Below are 13924 nucleotides of genomic sequence, written 5' to 3' on the forward strand. Positions count from 1 at the left end.
CACCTGTACGGTGGTGTCGGGACACTGGTCCCATCAAATGTCCTCACTCTGGGTCGGCTACACAATCAGAACTAGGTATTTGTGCTCTCACCCCTGTGGTGGCACTCCAGGGATAGGAGACCTGAGGAGAGGATTAACCCTGTACACAGAGGCGTGGCGGAGCCAAGAGGGTGGACTACGCCTAAATCCCCAGCGCCGGGGAGGCTGAGGCAGAAGGGAGCTCGAGGCCAGCATGGGGTACATAAGATGCTGTCTCAAAAAGCTAAAGCCAAAGAGCAAAACCGCACAGGTGTGTCGGAGGCTAGCCAGCGGTGGCCACGGCTTACTTCTGCAGTGGACATGGCCCCGTGGGTCTGCTCCCCTCTTCTCCTTGCTCCCCTCAATCGGTCAGCTTCCTTCTGTGTTGACCTCAGGCTGTGATCTGCCCGGAGAGACTCCATCTGCTGCGTCTTCCACTCCCGGTGGCCTCTGACCTTTGCAAAGTCCTTTCACTAGCAGGAAATCAGAGCTTCACCGATTGCTTCCCAGGAAACAATGGAGTGGCATGGAGATGGGGCGGGGTGACAGGAGAGGTGGGGTGTGCTGAAGCTGGCTTGGGGCCATGAAGCCAGCCAGACCTCTGCTGAGGCCTGCCCGGTACTTGTCCCTTCTCTGCCGCACATGGACCAGCAGCTGCTGTGTCTCTAGACCTGGCCGGCAAATACTTAAGGAAAGCTTAGGCTGTCATCCAGCCATTGATTGGACGCCTGTGGCTGGGAACCAGGAGGCCTATGAATGAACACGGGAAGGATGAGACGGGGTGGGAGAAAGATGGTATCCCTGGATGGTCTGGCTATGGATCCCCCTGTCCGCTCGGTCCAGGGAGAGCGGATGCTGGGGCATGAAGGACTCACCTGATTAAGTTGTGGCTTTAATTGGATGGTGGGCTGTCAGTGGCTGCCGAGGATTCTGGGATGGGAAACCCCAGCCAAGACAATGGTCTTGATTCCCCAGGAGGGGGAAGTGAGAAGTGAGTCGACCCACAAGAGGAACTGACAGGAGACAGGAGGAGGATTGGCTAAGAGCAGCTGTCATGGAGACTGGAATGAGGGTAGGGGTGACAGGTGCATCTGGGCTCCTGAGGCAGAAGGCTTGGGGGCCTTGGAGGAAGATCAGATAGGACAGGGGACAAGGTATGCCTCCTTGGATGCAGACGCCATAGAGAGCTCAGAATAACCCTGACATATAGACCAGTGAGTCTTTTTTTTTAAAAGTACTTTATGTATATGAGTGTGTTGTCTGGATGCACATCTGCACACCAGAAGACAGCATTGGACAGTTGTGAGCTGCTATGTAGGTGCTGGGAATTGAACTCAGGACCTTCAGAAGAGCAGTGAGTGATCTTAACCCCTGAGCCACTTCTCCAACCCCATTTTATCATTGTTCTGTTTTTCATGACAGGGTTTCTCTGTGTAGCCCTGGCTGTCCTGGACTCACTCTGTAGACCAGGCTGGCCTTGAACTCACAGAGATCCACCTGCCTCTGCCTTTCGAGGGATGGGATTAAGGGCATTTGCCACTGCTGCCCCTGCCGCAGCCCAGCTCCCAGGGAGTCTTGCTGAGATGCGCCCGGCAAAGCTGGCGCTCAGAGCCCTGCAGGAGGATGGCTCTGGTGCACTTGTGCTTCATACATGGCTCTGGGGCACACAGAAACAGAAGCAGGAACTCCCCAGGGGCTGACATGGAGGTGACGTGAGCCCATTGGGACATGTCTGGGCCTCAGCCATGGCTGGTGTGACTAACTATGCTGTGTGGTTTTAGGAGACACTGCTCCTGTTGTAGCTCTGACTGGCCATGAAGTGATGATCTTGATGCCTGGGACTGTGCGTCTGCCAGGTGTTATTTATCTTTTAGGGTGGTGATCGAACTCTGGGCCTTGTACATGTTAGGTAACACTCTAGCACTGAGCCACACCCAGTCCCTCACTGGGGGACTCTAGGCAGGGGCTCTACCACTGAGCCACAGCCCAGCCCCTCACTGGGGGACTCTAGGCAGGGGCTCCACCACTGAGCCACACCCAGTCCCTCACTGGGGGATTCTAGGCAGGTGACCACTGAGCCACACCCCAGCTCCTCACTGGGGGATTCTAGGCAGGGGCTCTCCCACTGAGCCACTCGGGAAAGCCCACCTACATGCTAGTAAGCTCCAGGGTGTGTCTGCAGCAGCACACTGAAGCTTCAGACGCCAGTGTCCAGCCGAGGAGTCACAGAACACAAGGCCCCACTGTGGCTGCCATCATTCTTTATTTCAAACATGCAAAGCTGAAGAAACAAAAGATCAAGCCCAGCTGAGGAAGATCTGCCTGTGGCCCTGAGAGGTGGCCTTGCTCTGGTGGCCCAGGACAAGTTCTGCCAGGGCCTCTCAGACCCTGGTCTGAGGTGCCTGAGGCACAGGGGCCTTGTTGGAGAGACTTCCTCTTCTAGAAACCAGAATACCTTGCTGAAGAAGTAAGCAAAACTCAAATCATGGACTGGGTGCAGGGAAGGGTAGTGGAAACTATCCTGCCCTCTGTGGAGCTTCCTGTCTTGGGGATGGCGGTGAAGTTTTATCAAACCCACCCCCTGTCCTCGCCCCCCACCCCCAGGAATAGGGCAGATGAAAAGCCTGCTGGCCTAGAAGGGCCTCCCACATGTTTTGGGGGTGCAGGTGGGGTCCTAAGGGAGCCTACAGGAATGTCAGAGTGGGTGGTGACAGTCTGTATCATAGTCAGAAAGCTCTGCTACCAGGGCTGGAGGTTCTGATATGGGTGGAGCCTGGGTCAGGTGACTAGGCTGAGGGCGGAGCCTCAGGGTCCCGAGCATAGCTGGGTGCTAGGGATTGTTTGAGCTTGGGGTCCAGTGGGGCTGGACCTTCCAAAGGTGCTCTTGAGGATCTGGGCATCTCTTGGCTGAATTCAGAGACAGAGACAGTTTCCACCATTTTTTTGGGGAGGGGGTAGGCTACGTCATTAGAAGCAGCTGATCAAGCAGAGTAGGGATGCAGCCAACACATCTTGGGTGAGCCTGGGTGTCACTGCCATAAGTCGCCAGCTGCTGCCCCGTTGTCACTCTCGTGGAATTTGTGCAGATGATCGGCAAACCTGCGGGGACAGGAGCAAGGCTGAGACGGCGCAGAAGATGGGTGAGCACAGCTGGCTAGGATGGGAGCTACGTTAGAGGGCTGGGCAGCAGCCACCACGAAGCTTGAGCTGGGAGTTAGGAGGCTCAGCTCGAGGTCTGTGGAAAACTAGGGCACATCCTTACTTCTTGGCGCAGGTGGCAGCACAGTCTCTCTCCACGCTTTCACTCCATGCCAGCTTGTACAGCACCTGGTCGGGCAGAGACACCATGAGCTATCTGCTCTGCCTCATGACAATTCCCACGGCCACCTACAGCTATTAGGGCTGGTCCCAGCTGCACATAATAGTTCCCAAGGGCCAGGTCCTAGGGTGAATGGAGACACTCCTGAGCCAACCTGCTTGCTTCATGTGATGCTTAGAAGGAAGCAGATGGGGTTGTGTTCACTAAGAGTACCTGACTTGGACCCCAGGCTAGCCATGTGAAGGCATCACTCAGCCTGTGTCCTTGGACTGTCTTCCACCCACTGACTACAAGGGTCTTTGTACCTCGGCAGACTGGTGCACGTGGGCCTTCTCTGTTCAGCACACTGTTTCCTGGGGGGTCTAATTAGGCCTACTCTTTTCTGCCTTAACCTCCCACCAATTCTGGGAATGAAACGCGGAGACATGTACTTGCTAGACAAACACTGTACTTCTGAGCCACACCCAGCCCCTCACTGGGGGACTCTAGGCAGGGGCTCTACCACTGAGCCACACCCCAGCCCCTCACTGGGGGATTCTAGGCAGGGGCTCTGCCACTGATCCACACCCAGCCCCTCACTGGGGGACTCTAGGCAGGGGCTCTACCACTGAGCCACACCCAGCCCCTCACTGGGGGACTCTAGGCAGGTGACCACTGAGCCACACCCAGCCCCTCACTGGGGGACTCTAGGCAGGGGCTCCACCACTGAGCCACACCCAGCCCCTCACTGGGGGACTCTAGGCAGGGGCTCTACCACTGAACTGTATCTCCAGTCTTTTTACTTCTTTAGAGAAGGACCCATTAAGCTGTCCAGACTGTCCGTGAAAATTATATGTAGCCCAGGCAGGGCTTAAACTTGTGGTCTTCCTGCTTCAGAGTAGCTGGGATGACAGGACTTCATCTGCGTCCAGTTTCCCGCTTGGTCTTCCCACAAAACCCTTCCAGGACTGGGTCCCTTGCAGCCTCTCCAGGTGGCTGTGCTCCAGCCAGGAGATCTGATATTGGGGCATTCTCGTCTCTAAAAGGAGTTGGAGTCCTTGGAGTTGGGGAGGGGAAAGGAGTGAGCCAGGGCTGGGGTGTGGTTTCAGGGAGGCTCTGTAAGTCCTCCACATGGTAACCCACATGGCGCCCAGAAGAGCCGGGAGACATCCCTGGCCAATATGCTTATGCTCACCAGAAAGACCAGGCAGTGCAGGAACAAGGTGTAGAAGAAGCCAATGGTGCGGGCCATTTTGTTGGAGAGAATCAGACGCCCCTGCAGGCAAACAAGGGGGTGTGGGTAGGAGCTGCTCTGTGCTCCTCCCTGCAGAGGTCTGCAGGCAGGTGAGGCATGGGCTGGCAGCAGGGTTCTCTTGCCACCGGGACGAAGTGTGGATACTCAGGCTGCAGAAGTTGATTTCTTTGTGTGTGTGTGTGTGTGTGTGTGTGTGTGTGTGTGTATGTATGTGTGCGCATGCGAGTGCAAGGGTGTGTGTCGTTTTTAATCTCGTTCCATCTGTGTTCATTTTATCGACATAGGGTCTCACTATGTAGTCTGGCTGGCCTGGAACTCGCTATGAATTCGTGGCCTTGATCACACAGAGGTCTGCCTGCTTCTGCCTCGCAAGTGCTGCACTGTGCTTGGATCCCCCCTTTTTTGTTTTATTGGTTTTTGTTTGATTTTTTATTTGTTTGTTTAATAGACAGGGTCTCTCTGAGAACCCGGAGCTCAGGTTTGGCTAAGCTCACCAGCCAGCAAGCCCCACACTTCTCCAAGTCTCACCACCACCACCCTAGCACTGGGCTCAGGGGTTTGCTCTGGCACCATATAAAATGGGCACCGTGACTCAGACTTTAGCCCTGTTTGCTCGGCAAGCACTGCCGCCCAGCCCTTCTACAGCTTTTGGGGAATGGTGCCTCCTGCAGGCCAATCCCCCAAAGTACAGGCAGTGAAGCTCTTGTAAGAGCTGCCCTGGAGGCGTGCACACACCCACCGTCTGCAGGGCCCAGAGGAGGGTCTGTGTGATCCAGGGCCTTCTTTAGAGGGCTGAAGGCCAAAGACACAGGCGCACGGTAGGTAGATACGGGGTATGGACTCACCATGCCTAGTGTGGCCTTGTCCCAGGGGCTCAGGCCTAAGTACTTCCTCTGCCGCTCCTGAAGGAAACAGACATGAAGGGTCCAGCAAAGAGAGGAAGCGCTCCCTGGGTAAGGGACACTCACAACACCAGAGGGACGCCAGGGACCGCCCGGGCGTCTACTGTGTCACACTCAATACAGTCTAGCAGCTCTTTCTATCTGTGGGGAAGTTCTTCACGGCAGGGCTTCTCTGGTCTGGGAGGAAGGGGCCTTGGGGTGACTCCTTTGCGGGTTGAATGGCCCTTTCCCAGGGGATACTTAGGAGCACCCTGCACTCAGATGTTTACATTATGATTCCTAACAGTAGCAAACCGCAGTTACGAAGTAGCAGTGAAAATAGCTTTTCTGCTTGGGGTCCACAACGTGAGGACCTGTATTAACTGAGCCCTGCTCTTCACTGACACACACCTGACATTACAGCTAGAATACCCCGGGGCGGCTCAGGACCCGGGGAGGTGATGTGTGAGTAGACAGGGTACAGGGAGCACAGGGCAAGATTTTTGTGGCTAGAAACCAGAGCTTCATCCAAGGTAGGTGAGGACATGGTGGCCGAGTGGCGTGCACACTCTCACTGGAGGATTCTAGGTAGCACCTAACCCCTGAGCCACACTCTCAGCCCCAGAGCCCCTCCCCACAAACCCTCTTGCTGAAGGAGGAGAAAGGGTCCAGCCGCTCCTCGTATTGGGAGGAGTACCGCATCTCCGTGTCATCGCTGCCGCTACCCTACATGGGGAAGAGGACAGATCCAGTCAGTCATGGAGGTTTGGGAATCTGGGCCCCAGGAGAGACGGGATGAGAGCGGGGGAGGGTGCCAGTGGCCTGCATGTTATGGCATGGCTGGGTGGGTGCCTGAGTTCTCTGCACCCCTGGGGGGCTAAATTTTAGAAAGGCTAAAATGCAGAAGTCAGACCTCTTCCCAGTGCGTGCAGTAGTTCCCAGTGAGAACCTTGAGCTTTTGGCCTCAAGCAATTCTTCTGTCTCAGCCTCCCCAAAGCTAGGACCACAGGTGAGTACCACTGGGCTAGCCCGACTGCTTGCTAAAAGGGCGGGTTGTTGGGGGGTCACCCAGGAGAGGAGGACACGGCTCCCAGCAGCCCATACAGACTCTGGTTGGCAGTGCCTGGGTGCCCTCTAGTGGCCCAGAGGCTTCCGGCTTCAGCTGGGTGGAAATGATGCAGCTGGGCCAACCCCTCCCTCTGTTTATTTCACTTGTCTCTGTGGATGTGCGCACGTGTGCAATCATGGAGGCCCTGAGGTCAGGGTCTTCCTCCATCCCTGCTCTTATTCACTGAGGCGAGGTCCAGATCTCTCACTTGAACCAGGGCGTGTCTGGTTCGGCCACCACATCTAGCTGGCATTTACCTGGAGGTCAGGGATTGAACTGCAAGTCGACTTACCCTGGAACCTTCCCCCTCCCCACCCCACCCCTTTCAAAAATTATCCATCACTGTCTTTGCTGAGCCACTGAAAGGGTTTCCATGTGCATGGTGGCCCCTGCCGGGGACACCTGGGCTTCTGAGAGGTGCCACCAGAGCAAACAGGTTCATTGTTTCGGGGTGTACATTATGGGTGGACTTTTTATTTACTGTTCTTCTAACATTTAGTTTCTATCGTGTATATGTGGTTTGCCTGCATATGTGTGTATGTTCACAGAGCTCAGAGGCGGGTCTCTCCACCCTCTCCACCCGTTCTTGTTTTTTTTTTTTTTTTTTTTCAGCCAGAGTCTCACTAGGTAGTTTGTGCTGGACTCAAACGGGTGAGCTTCCTCCGCCACCAGCCACTACCATGCTTGGCCAGTTACAAAAAATTTGTGAGGGACCTGGAGAGATGGCTAAGTGGTTAGGAGAACCAGCTACTCTTCCAGAGAGCCTGAGTTCAATTCCCAACACCTGCACAAAGGTTCACACTTGTCTGTGACTCCAGTTCCAGGGGATCAAATGCCCTCTCTGGCCTCCTTGGGCACTAAGCACACAGGTAGTATACAGACATGCATGGAAGCATGACACCCTAACCATAAAATACAAATAAATAAATCTTAAAGCTTTTTTTTTTTTTTTAATTCAAAGCACACCAATTCAAACTAGACATGGTGATGCATGCATGTGATCCCAGAACTTGGGAGGCAGAGGACTGGAGGTTCAGGGCCAGCCTCCGTTACACAGTGAATGTGAGACCAGATACATATGACCCTGACTCAAAACAGTCCTCACACACCCCAGTCCCCCGGGGCCAGTCTTACATGTTTAGCACACACAGGCCTAGGGTGACCACCTAGAGGTGGCCGACCACCCTGGAATCGCAGAGGGTGCTGGAGCTGGACAGGCCTTGGCTGAGGGCCCTGACTATGACTGTTACCTCCTCGCTGGCTCTGAATGAACCTCTATAGGTTTCTCTCTACTGGCCTGTCCCATGCATGGAGTGGACGTCAGACAGGTGGGAAGGGGGTGGGGCGAATATCCTTTGGGGTCTTCCTAGTGCTGACCACCACCCAACCCTCCCCAATCTTGTCTCAGGTGCTCAAATAGCTCCACTCCCCACCTACAGTCTGGGTTGACAGGAGCTTTGCAGGGGTGGGGTGGGGCGGAGGCTGAGGCTTACCCGGCCAGGGTAATTTTGCAAGAACTTGATCTTCTCAAACAGCTTGATGTTGTCCGCACGCAGGCTGTCCAGCTCACTCTGCAGGGCCTGGATGGTGTGCTGGGCCATGCGGCTCTCCTGGGACGGGGTCAGGGCAAGGGTAGACGAGGGAAGAGAGATATGAGGTCTCCATCTGCCTAGGGTCCTTTCTGCCCGTGACCTTGGTATGTTGTGCTTGTGGTATGGTATGGACAAGTGTGTGTGCATGTGTGAGTATGTGCGGAGGCCAGGGTGGGTTCTACAGGCTGGGCTCAGACCCTCATGTTTGCACAGCAAGCACCCTCCGTTGACTATCTCCCGAGCCCCCATGGTCTTGAACTGCTGACCCTGCTTGCAGATGCACCCTCTAGAAAGGCCCTTTGCAGAAAGGCCACTTTCTGCATTCAACTGTGCTGTCTGTTATACCCTCAGATCTTTTAAGATGAAAATTAACAAAGATCTATTTGCTTTTATTTTATTCCCGAGTGACTTGTCTCCATGTAGGCACTGCACCGTGTGCATGCCTGGTGCACACAGGGCAGAACAGGGCGTCAGATCCCCTGGAGAGGGGTTACAGACACTTGTGAGTTGCCGCGCTGGTGCTGAGAACTGAACCTGGGTCCTCGGCAAGAGCAACACGTGCTCTTAACACCTGAGCCACCTCTCCAGCTTCAGGGTTCGGATCTTATGCCCTGCAAAGATCACGTGCAAGAGGGCTTAGTCTCCAGCCTGCGGCACTGTTCAGAGGTGGAGAACCTTGAGAAGGTAGGGCCTTGGGCCAACAAGCTGTGCATTTGAGCGGTGCCCCGGGAGAGACTACTGAAACTCAGATCCGTCCTATTTCTTTGCTTCCTGGAAGCCATGAAATAAGCTGCTTGCCTTTGTCATATACTTCACCATGATATGCTGCCTGGCCACAGACCCAAGGCAACAATTCCAACCCATCATAGACTGAAAGGTCTGAAACCAAGAACCCCCTCCTCTGCACCCAACCTTCTTTCTATTGTTCGCAGTCCTGAGGATGGAACTTAGGGCCTTGTGTATGCCAGGTAAGGGTTCTACCCTTGAGCCACACCCCAGCCCCTCACTGGGGGATTCTAGGCAAGGGCTCTACCACTGAGCCACACCCCAGCCCCTCACTGGGGGATTCTAGGCAGGGGCTCTACCACTGAGCCACACCCAGCCCCTCACTGGGGGATTCTAGGCAGGGGCTCTACATTGAGCCACACCCCAGCCCCTCACTGGGGGAATCTAGGCAGGGGCTCTACATTGAGCCACACCCCAGCCCCTCACTGGGGGATTCTAGGCAGGGGCTCTACATTGAGCCACACCCCAGCCCCTCACTGGGGGATTCTAGGCAGGGGCTCTACATTGAGCCACACCCCAGCTCTACCACCGACTTATATCTTCAGCCTTTTCTTTTCTGGAAACAGGATCTTTCTAAATTGCCCAAGCTGGCTGCAAACTTAAGATATCCCCCTGCCTCAGCCTCTGTAGTACATGGGATTATAGACCTGTGGCACCAGTCCTGGCATGCAGCTCGAATGGGCTCCACCCAGGCTGCTTCTCTGTCCCCAGTGTGCTGCAGATATTCCTCAGTGGATGCTACACCCAGAAGCTTTCTGCCTAAGCCGTCCATGTGCATTCCGCTCTTGCAAGGCCTCATTCCCGCTCAGAGTCTTTGTAGGTATTCCAGCCAAACAGTCTGGTGCCCACCTTTGTGTCTTAGGTCCTATACCTCCTTCCTCCAGCCCTGGAAAACTCCCTAATGTTCCTACTTTAAGTTCTTGAATACATTTCAAGGCCCAAAGGGCCCAGCTTCCTCCAGGAAATCTCAGCTGTTCAGAGCACATCTAACCCTGATGCCATTTAAGTATCTGTTGCTTTCCCCAAGTCTGTGTCTTCCTACGTTGGTGCCCGGAGATTTGAGGCCTATGTGAACAGGAAGTAGGGTGGGACTCACAGCCTCCAGCTCTTGGTTCCGGGTGCGGAAACGTTCCCTCTGGCTGGAGATGATGGAAAGTAGGGAGTCCACTTGACCTTCTGGAAGAGTCCCACTGGTTGACAATGAAGATCCTAGGAGGTAGCAGAATGTGGCTTGGGGTGTTAGGATGTGCTCTGCTCACCATCTGCACTGTCAGAAGGCCAGGTCTCGACATTCCCTTGCCCATGGATCTTGAACTTGAACAGGAGGAGCCTTGCATCCGCCAGGTGAGGTGTGACAAGGTGCCCATCTCTGACCCTTGGTGGCCCTACAACAGGCTCCAAAAGCAGCAGTGCAGATGGTAGCAGTGGTGGGGTGCAAACAGTGAAGCGCAGGAACACTCAGGGAGTTGTGTAGTCAGGGGCAGCCCACATCACCCTGGTTGGCCAGGAAGCCTTGGGTCCGGCCTGCACGCTGTAGACGGTGGCTTTCCTGCTGCTGCTGGGAGCTCTCCTGCCGTATCTGAGCTCCCTGGCAAGCCGTGGGGACATGGCTACACTGATGGGATGGGCCCCTTTTTTTGAGAGACCTGAGTTCTCTCATACCCCAAGCCCAGCCCCTAACCCCTTGGGTGTGTATTATTCAACCAGGCCTTCCTCACCATAGAACAGGGCTGTGGCCTCCTTGATGGGTTCTGGAATCTTCTCCAGGCCTTGCTCAGAAGCTCCCTAAAGGGTGAAAAAAAAAAAAAAAATGAGGACTTATCTGTCATATTGTGGAAAATTTCAAGACACTGGGAGTGGACAGGCCCTCAGCCACTCCAGAGTCCAGCAGCCTAGCTCTCACGTGGCCACGACTGTGCCTGGAATGTTGCCTTCCTGCTGTGACCGAGGGTCTCCCTGCTTCTCCCGCCAGCAGGGTTTTCCAACCCTGACATGATGGTGGCAGGCCAGCAGCGAGGTGGCTCAGCAGGTAAAGCCAAGGGCTCAGCCTCTGGGGCCATATGGAAGGAGAGAACTGACTCCTGCTAGTTGTCTTCTGTTCTCCAAAGGTACCCTGCGATATGTTACTCTAGTTGTCTTCTGTTCTCCAAAGGTACCCTGCGATATGTTACTCTAGTTGTCTTCTGTTCTCCAAAGGTACCCTGCGATATGTTACTCTAGCTCCGATTCACACACACACACACACACACACACACGCACAGCAATGAATGAATAAATAAATAAATTTAATAAAAATTAAAATGAGGGTGCTGAAGAGATGGCTCAGATGTTCAGAACATTGGCTGCTCTTCCAGAGGGCCCAGATTTGATTTCTAGTACCCACACTGCGGCTCACAACTGTTCACAACTCTAATTCCAGGGGACCCGATGCCCCCTTCTGAACTCTGCGGGAACTGCATGCACAGGTGCACAGACATGCATGCAGGCAAAACACCTGCACACATAAAACAAACAAACGGGGAAAACAGCGTAGACACTGCAAGCGGCAGAAGAGAGGGAACAGGACGGGAGCCTACCACAGATGTCCTCTGAAAGACTCCGACCAGCAGAGGATCAAAGCAGAAGCAGAGTCTCACAGCCAAACTTTGGACAGAGTAGCCCTCAGCCACTCCAGAGTCCAGCGGCCTAGCTCCCACTCGGCCAGGAAAGGGGATATAAAAGGACCCGGTGGGGACAGGAGGACTTCCCCTATCAATGGACTAGGGAAGAGGAATAGGGGAGGTGAAGGGAGGAAGGGTGGGACTGGGAGGAGATGAGGGAGGAGGCTACAACTGGGATACAAAGTGAATAAACTGTAAATAATAATAATAATAATAAATAATGAAAAAAGTGAGTTTACTCAAAAACAAACAAACAAACAAACAACTCAGCTTGTCGGTGGTGGCACACGCCTTTAATTCCAGCACTTCGGAGGCAGAGGCAGGTGGATCTCTGTAAGTTCAAGGCCAGCCTGGTACTAGTTCACAGGTGATCCCATCAGCCTGCCTTCAGGGAACTAGAAAAGTCCTATGTCATCCCTGTTGCCACTGCCAGGCACACCGGCTGTGTGTGGGGATGACAGGGTCCGTCCACCACCCCAGGGAAGACGCCACATTACTCTGTGCATGGGTTCCAGTCCACCACCCCAGCTGTCTCGGTCTCTCTCCGTCTCTCTTCTCTTCCCACATTTTTCTTTCTGTCCTTCTCTGCCCTAATGGCTCTGTCTGTCTACATGTCCAATCCTCTGCCTTTGCCTCTCCTCCTAGAGGTGCTAACTCCTCTCCTTTTCCCCTCCCTCAAACAAACTTCCTTAGACCAGATACACTGCGTGGGCTAATCATGTATTACAACACCTTGTCTTGAGGTCCAGGACAGCCAAAGCTACACACAGAGAAACCCTGTCTCGAAAACCAAAAACCAAACCAACCAACCAACCAAACAAAACCCTCAAAAAGTTAAAATGACAGGTGGCTCCTCTACACGCTGTTTGCAGGTCCTGGGCCCACAGGGCCCTGCTCTGCCTCTGCCTAGAGCCTTACGTGCCCGGACACTCGCTAGCACCTCAGGGTGCTGTCTGCTAGTCAGAGGAAGCTAGGTGGCAAGTGCTGGGGTTGGAGGAACAGCCAGGGCGGTGGCTGCAGACTTGTTCCCAGACAGGGGGTGGGGTGGAGTGCTCGGTGAGCCCGCAGGGAGGCAGAGGCTCACCTCCGCGTCAGGTCGCTGCATGGACTGGATGGTGCTGAGGTCCTGCTCTAGGCGGGCGATCAGCTCCTTCTGCTCAACAGTCTTGGCCGTGGCCTCGGTGAGGTGGATCTGCAGCTCCGCGCAGCGCCCTGCGGTGAAAGGAAGATGCAGCCGTGAGAGGAGTCCGGGCCACGGGGACCCTCGGGACCTTTCTCACAAGCCCAAGCTTGAAAGCTTGAATGCCGGAGAGCTCTGCTGCCTCCTCCACACCGCGCTGCCCCCGCTGCCCTGGGACACCTGGAGGGGGAGGGGGAGGTGCAGTGGGGCAGGCTGTGTTGCAGTCTATGAACGCAGGTGGGGGTGTTAGTGGGGCAACAACCCAGTCCCCTGGCTCGTGACCCTATTCTTTTCCAGGGGTGCTAATAAGAAGGCAAACCCAGTGATTTTTACACCCACTTTCTGATTCTAGAAATAGAACCCAAGGCCTTGAACATTTAACTGAAACAACCCTGCTACTGAACCATCCCCTCCGTCAGCTCCTCCCTGGGGAATTCCAGGCCGGGGGGTTCTACACTTTGGAATCACTCTTTCTGTCTTTCATTTGCAAAACTTGTCACAGTCGGGGCTGGAGGGATGGCTCTGCCTTTAGGAGCTCTGGCAGATGGCCTAGGTTCAGTTGCCAGCATACACATGGTGGCCTTAATTCCGGTTCCAGGGGACCTGACACCCTTTTCTGACCTCTACAGGCACCAGACACACATGTGGAGGCAAAACCAGTATACACATTAGATACATACATACACACATACATACTTGTATGCTTAAAATAAAGCTGATAGTGAAGTTCATGCTAAGTCGGGCCCATGGCCACCAGGGGGCACTGTGGTTTCAGACGTCCAGAGGCTCCTATGAGCCCTGATAGGAAAATGGTTCAAGTACTGGCTGGCCCGCCTTAGTGCATCTCCGCCAAATACACAGCCGGGCAAGCAGGCTGAGTGTGACGGTTGAGCTCCAGGCCCTGGCCTGGAGGAAGCCCACCGTCATCCCAATGCACCTCCTTTTCTGCACCTGGTGGTCTGCTCAGTGGGGCACACGAGCCACAGGACGCTCTTGGCCTGTCTGCACCGCACTTTCTGCTGCTCAGCCTGTGCCCACACACTTCCCACTGCTCAGACTGAATGGCTGTCATTTATTGGACCACAAGGTTAGGTGGGATTGATGAAGTAAGGAGGCGACAGGGTGGAGGGCACGACTGTGCCATGG

The 13924-nt window shown here is 54.6% G+C and overlaps 1 protein-coding gene across 4 annotated transcripts in view; it reads right to left on the reverse strand.

The window, feature by feature from the left end:
- Nucleotides 1-2262: 2262 nt before the first annotated feature.
- The window catches only part of Cux1 (cut like homeobox 1), a 308986-nt gene continuing 297324 nt past the window's right edge, over nucleotides 2263-13924 (reverse strand). For all 4 annotated transcript variants that reach the window (XM_021651492.2, XM_021651491.2, XM_060367899.1 and 1 more), the window contains exons 15-23: nucleotides 12683-12810; nucleotides 10657-10723; nucleotides 10035-10147; nucleotides 8054-8170; nucleotides 6095-6178; nucleotides 5417-5473; nucleotides 4512-4592; nucleotides 3281-3345; nucleotides 2263-3117 (exon numbers count right to left, since the gene is read on the reverse strand). In XM_021651492.2, coding sequence (XP_021507167.1) covers nucleotides 3048-3117; nucleotides 3281-3345; nucleotides 4512-4592; nucleotides 5417-5473; nucleotides 6095-6178; nucleotides 8054-8170; nucleotides 10035-10147; nucleotides 10657-10723; nucleotides 12683-12810 — 782 coding nt within the window. In that variant the 3' untranslated portion in view covers nucleotides 2263-3047. The remainder of the gene's footprint in view (nucleotides 3118-3280; nucleotides 3346-4511; nucleotides 4593-5416; nucleotides 5474-6094; nucleotides 6179-8053; nucleotides 8171-10034; nucleotides 10148-10656; nucleotides 10724-12682; nucleotides 12811-13924) is intronic.

The sequence above is a fragment of the Meriones unguiculatus genome, chromosome 15 (genome assembly GCF_030254825.1).
Source record: "Meriones unguiculatus strain TT.TT164.6M chromosome 15, Bangor_MerUng_6.1, whole genome shotgun sequence".
Lineage (NCBI taxonomy): Eukaryota > Metazoa > Chordata > Mammalia > Rodentia > Muridae > Meriones > Meriones unguiculatus.